Below are 6000 nucleotides of genomic sequence, written 5' to 3' on the forward strand. Positions count from 1 at the left end.
ATTGGAAAGCAGCATGGAACTTTGAAACAAAGTTGACAGTTTTCTAAAATAGATGCCTAAATCTGGGTACTTAAATAGAATTTAATAGATTTGGGGTTATTACTTATCATTGGAAAATAAAATCAAGTGACACCAGGAAAGTTCTCCCAGACCCTAAAGTCCACTCCCTTTATTCGGAAGGAACTTTGTTGGAGAGATTCCACACGAACATCCACATCCCTTCCAGCTCCTATTGCACCCTTCTTCAGAAACCTACAACAAGCTGCAGGTAAAGAGCAAGGGTGCCACCAACTCTTTTACCACTTCAGTGACAGGAAACTTGTTAGAAAGAAGACCATGGCTGCCTCCTACAGAAGGCAAAAAAAAAAAAAAGGTCTCCCAAATCAGATTTGGCAAAGGAAAAATTTATTGGTGACCCCAGACCTGGCAGTTGGCTTGATCCTAATTGCATGAGGAGATGCACTCTTGTACCCTGGCTGTGGTCAATGTCCAGTGCTTCAAAGGAAGGCGGTGGTGTTAATGTGAATGCTGGTGAAAACAGAAGCTAAACAATAATGCATTCTTGGTGGGGAAAGAGAAATTCTTCCTGGCCACTACAGATGACCAGCAGAAGCCCATCTTCATGGAGATGGAGATTTCAACCCTTCCTCATGATATTAAATTCAGTTCTACATACCACTCTTGATTTATTTCTGCAGCAGTGCCTCTGTCCTGTCATACTGTCCCTTCTGTCTTGAAAGCAATTAAAGTTCCTTGACAACTGTTTCATTTAGAAAACCAAAACTTTACTCTTATAATTTCCAGTCTGAGTTTGTTTTGTGACCAGTTTGTAGCCTGCATTGTTTGTATCTAGATCTTGTGCCAGCATTGTTCTTTAACTTAAATAAAAGAACAATATTTCTGACATTGACCTCACAGATTAGTAACTGTCTCCCATGTCAGCCTTTGTTTTGTTTTGCAAAATAAACAAGTCAATCTCCAGCCATTAAGTAAGTTTTTTCCACTCCCCTAAATACTAGGGGGGTGTGAAACAGGCTGTATTCAATTTGGATTCAGATTTGGCCTGAACTGGGGGAATGCAATTCGATTCGTTGATTTGAATCACTGTCCCGATTCAGTTCAGCCAAATCCAAATATTCAATGCTGATTCCAAGAATCGGCGATTTGGCCTAAACGTTTTTTCTGCATACCCTGAGGTACCAGGCATGGCTTGTGAATGTTGTGATGCTGGGGCAAATGCAGTGTCCCTCAGGAGCGCAGGGGCCCACCGCATGCTTGGTGGCGGACCCGGAAGTGTATTGGAAGTGCTTCTGGTCTACTTCCAGGTCTGCTGCCAAGCGCGCCAAGGACCCCCCATGCTCACTTGTGATGCTCCATCCACCTCAGCATTCACGAGCGAGGTATATAGAAAAAACATTTAAAGCTGTCTGTGTCTGAACCTCCAAATTTTTCTGAATCTCTCCAAATCAATTTGGAGGGTTCTGATTCTATTCAGAGAGATTAAAGGGTCTCCTGATTCAGTTCAGATTTGGAGATTCAGCCACCGAATTGGGCCAAATCTCCGCCTAATTGAATCAGCGACTGAAGCTTCGCACAGCCCTACTAAACATCCTTGTAGCCCATTACTGTACCTGTTCTAGCTTGAATTAATCTTTCTGAGGTGTTTAAGAACCCAACTGTAAGCACAGTTTCTGAAAATCTGAGTTTCATTTTTTTTCTGGGTTTTTTTTGTTCGTTTTTAAATGGTTAGTAGCCTCCCACTCCTACTTGGTGCTACCAAGATTGGTATTTCAGTGTTGGATTAAATTAAGTGATGTTCATTGCAGCGTCAGGGGAAGATCAGAGGCTGCATTTTATTATCCCACCATGCTTCCATTCCTGCTTTCATGAGTGAGAGGCTAGGAACAGCATGTTTCAAGTCTGACTTTTAAACTGTCATCCACATACTATAGGGAGGTGAGGTTTAAAGCAGTGGTCTCCAAACTTTTTTGATCACGCACCCCTATCAGTAAAAAATTTTTGAGCACACACCCCCAATTTATGTATATTTATTTAAATATAAATAGAAGTGCTAATATTTTCTTCCCACACCCCAATGAATCATCTTGCACCCCACTTTGGAGACCACTGGTTTAAAGCATAAGTGTTAATTGGAGGGAGAATTGCACCTCTGTATTAATAACTGAAACACCTAAGTATAGTAAATATAGTTCTTGGCTCTAACAGAATTTTTATACTGTCTTTCTCCATCCAGATATTGACACGACAGATATTCAAAAGAGAAAATTGGCTGAGGCAATTCTAGCTGGAGACACAGGCAAGCTAATGAAGATTCTCCAGCCTCAAGATGTTGATCTTGTTTTAGATGGAAACTCCAGCCTCTTGCACTTGGCTGTTGAGGCAGGTCAAGAAGAGTGTGTCAAGTGGCTGCTCCTTTATAATGCTAACCCTAATCTCACCAATAAGAAAGGGTCTACCCCCTTGCACGTGGCTATAGAGAAGAAGGTTCGAAGCATCGTGGAGCTTATTCTGGCAAGGAAAATCAATGTGAATGCCAAAGATGAGGATCAGTGGACAGCTCTTCACTTTGCAGCACAGAATGGGGATGACTTCAGCACCAGAATGCTGCTTGATAAGAATGCCCTGCTGAATGAAGTAGATTTTGAAGGAAGAGCCCCCATTCACATAGCCTGCCAGCATGGCCAAGAAAACATAGTGCGTATCCTTTTGAGAAGAGGTGTGAATGTAGATATCAAGGGAAAGGATGGCTGGTTGCCATTGCACTATGCTGCTTGGCAAGGTCATCTCTCCATTGTCAAGCTTTTGGCAAAACATTCAGATGCAGATGTGAATGCACAGACAGTGGATGGGAGGACTCCTCTGCACCTGGCAGCACAAAGAGGGCACTACAGAGTGGCCCGCCTTCTTATTGAACTGCAGTCAGACGTTAACATCCAGAACACGTTTTTGCAAACTGCTCTCCATGTAGCTGCTGAAACGGGCCATACCAGCACTTCCAGGCTACTTCTCAATCGTGGTGCAGAAATTGAGGCTGTTACAGCAGAAGGATATACTGCATTTCATTTAGCAGCCCGCAGTGGACATCTAGCCACAACTAGACTGTTGATAGATGAAAAGGCTAATGTTCTGGCCAAAGGCCCTGCAAACAGATCAGCACTACACCTTGCTGCTGAAAATGGACACTCTGAAGTAGTAGAGGAGCTTGTCAGCTTAGGAAACATAAATGATTCTGATGAAGAAGGGTTGACAGCTCTTCACCTGGCAGCAAGAGGTGGGCATGCGAAAACAGTTGAGATCCTACTAAAACATGGGGCCCTTGTTGATGTGAAAGGCCTCCAGTTTCAGACTGTACTGCAGCTGGCTAAGCAAAGTGGGAATAGCTCGATTGTCATGTTGCTAAGTGAGACTTAAAAAAGCAAATTCTGTATCTTTACCTTTCTACAAAGTGTTGGGAGGCTGCTGAACTTTGGAGATTGTCCTGGAATTTGTACAGTAAGCTGCTTGCCTGCAAAATCTGCAGATAAACTTTAATTCCAGCAATTTAAAAGTTACCTTTTACAAAAGGTACCATAGCTAATCTCAGACTGGGTGCAGGAGCAAGCACCAGGGACTCCTGAATAGCAGTATCAAGTCTGCCACTTTGGTCTTAGGCAGTCTTTTGTGCATCTTTCCACCTTGATAATGGATATAAATACATTTAACCTGCCTCCCAGGCATGTTGTAAAATTCGACAGCATTTAAGTGGTACCTGAATCTTTCAGTATGCTATATCAAGTTTTTAAGTGTTGTTCTGCCTTCTGATCTCTTCAGATGCAGTGGGACAAACATCTTGTTTCAGACTACTGGGATTACACCCTTTTTAAAGCTTCTGTGGTAAGAAGTTATCTAAAAACCTAATGTTCAATTTAAAATGAGCACTGTTGAAGAAGACGGCTTATTAAGAAGGTTTTTATTTTTTAGGAAAGATGCATTCGATCCTGGAACAGATGCATTTGATCCTGGACTCTATGCTTAAGTGTCATTTCACTTTCAGAATGTGCAAGATGGACTATATGGGAATACTGTACTGTTCATTGTTCTATACAGAAATATTGATTACAAGGCCACACATTTCCATGTACTGAGCAGTACCAAGAAACTATCCTCAGCTAGGTCATAAGCTGTAAGAACTGAAACAAATCCTAGTTTTGTCTTGAGGGAGTGAAGCATGTGAAAATACAAATTTATATGCCATACCAACGTGTATAATGAAAATCAGCCATATGACTTGGTACCTGTAAATGGTTTTAATGTGAAAATGGCATAGGTTTGAGTAGTTCATTATGAATTTTTCTTTGCAATAATCAAATGTTATATTCTGATAACATTATGGAACATTTTCAAAGCAGTTTGTTTAGGTGGCATGTGTTTTATAGAACCACATGTACAGTGCCACAGTACATATCCCAAATGAATGAACTGTGTGATTGATATAATATACTGTGTATATAGTTTTTTCTATCTGTTGCTCACATTTTTCTACTAAAGAAAATAGACTTTAGAGCTGGGTATGTTTTAATATTCACTCTTTTCTCAAAGTTCATATGTGATCTGTTGTCAATAAAATAATTGTTGTATATACCTGCTGTAAGTATGGTTGTATGCATGGGATATGCTGTAGTGAAAAAAATAAGTAGAAAAAGGTACTCTGTGCAGTAAAGGCAAGTCATTGTAGGGCTAGGTGCAAAAGAGTTCTGTTTGTAACGTTTAAATGTGCTGCCTGCATAGCGGACTCCGCAACCAGGGTTAAATGGCTTGACTTGCCTGTACAACGCATGGACAGATAGATGCCTTTGAAAGGGATTAGCAGAAGGCAGCATGCTGATTAGAAGACTGCTTAAACTAGCCTGTAGGAAAAGACTGATGCTCAAGTCCTGTTCATCAGAGGGTCCTGATCATTATGGGTGCTGACAAAAATGATGTTTTGTTTTGTGATTGTCCCCCTGAAAGCACTCTACAGCCGTGACAGAAGCGCATAGATGTAGTAGAGTGCTTTAAAAGTGCCCGACTGCATGACAAACCAACCCTCATTACCTGAGGGTTCAAATGAAGGTGCTTCAAAAATGGAGCGCCTTTCATTTAACTTCTGTTAGTTTGTGCCAGGAGCATCAGCCCAGCCCAGCCCCTGGTGCTGTCTTCAGAATGGAAGGGAAGGGAGGGAGCTTGGTCTGGGGTTTGTCCAGCCCATGCTGGAGGGGGTGAGCAGGTAGACTGGAGATCCCACACACCCGTGAGGTGGATGAGCTCCAGTGCAGGCTGAGTTGGGGCGGTGGGGACCTGTTGGGTCTGGGGGCGGGGGAGGTTGCTGTAACTCAGGGTGCTTCCTTTGAAGCACCATGCATTACAATGGCAGCTGCACATCTGTCAGTGCCCTTTGTCTCTTGGCTGTGGTGACACTGCATTGTTACACGTAAAACTTAAGCATGTTTTGTCAATTGTACTTTGCAATTTTTATAATGTTCCCTCTTCCTAGTTTGAAATTAAATGAGAGGAGGGTTTTATTTCAAAAAGAAAAGAAAAGTTGAAATACTCATTTAGCAACAGAGGGCCCAGGAGATGCACATCACCTTTTCCTAACAAGGGCAATGTGTGAATAATTAAGGTTGTCATCAATTAGGGAAATGCCTGGCTTTTAAATCCTGTTGTGTTTAGGCATAAACTAACTAGAGCAGAATAGCAAAAGCCTTACCATCTCATCTAACTCCATTTTACTCCAATTCTCAATACTGATGCACCCACTGATATGTTGTTCTGTATCTTCCCAATATGTTCCCATAATTATATGTAGTTTCTTCATGAAAACTCAGCTTGACCCTAAACCATAACTGGTACAAGTACTACACCACTTGAAATTATGCTATGTTTTGTTCAAGCTCACCTTTTCCTTAAAGTTTCATAGTTTCTAGGGTCGGAAGGGACCTGAGTAGATCATCTAGTCCG

At 41.8% G+C, this 6000-nt stretch overlaps 1 protein-coding gene across 1 annotated transcript in view; it reads left to right on the forward strand.

Annotated features, from left to right (window-relative positions):
• Positions 1-4651, forward strand: part of RIPK4 (receptor interacting serine/threonine kinase 4) — a gene marked incomplete at its 5' end in the record, with an annotated part of 30822 nt that extends 26171 nt beyond the window's left edge. Inside the window, one exon of the mRNA XM_019523881.1 lies at positions 2255-4651. Within this exon, the coding sequence (XP_019379426.1) occupies positions 2255-3432 (1178 nt within the window). The remainder of the gene's footprint in view (positions 1-2254) is intronic.
• Positions 4652-6000: the final 1349 nt, after the last annotated feature.

Source organism: Gavialis gangeticus, unplaced genomic scaffold (genome assembly GCF_001723915.1).
Source record: "Gavialis gangeticus isolate Ggan-Ray unplaced genomic scaffold, GavGan_comp1, whole genome shotgun sequence".
Classification (NCBI taxonomy): Eukaryota; Metazoa; Chordata; order Crocodylia; family Gavialidae; genus Gavialis; species Gavialis gangeticus.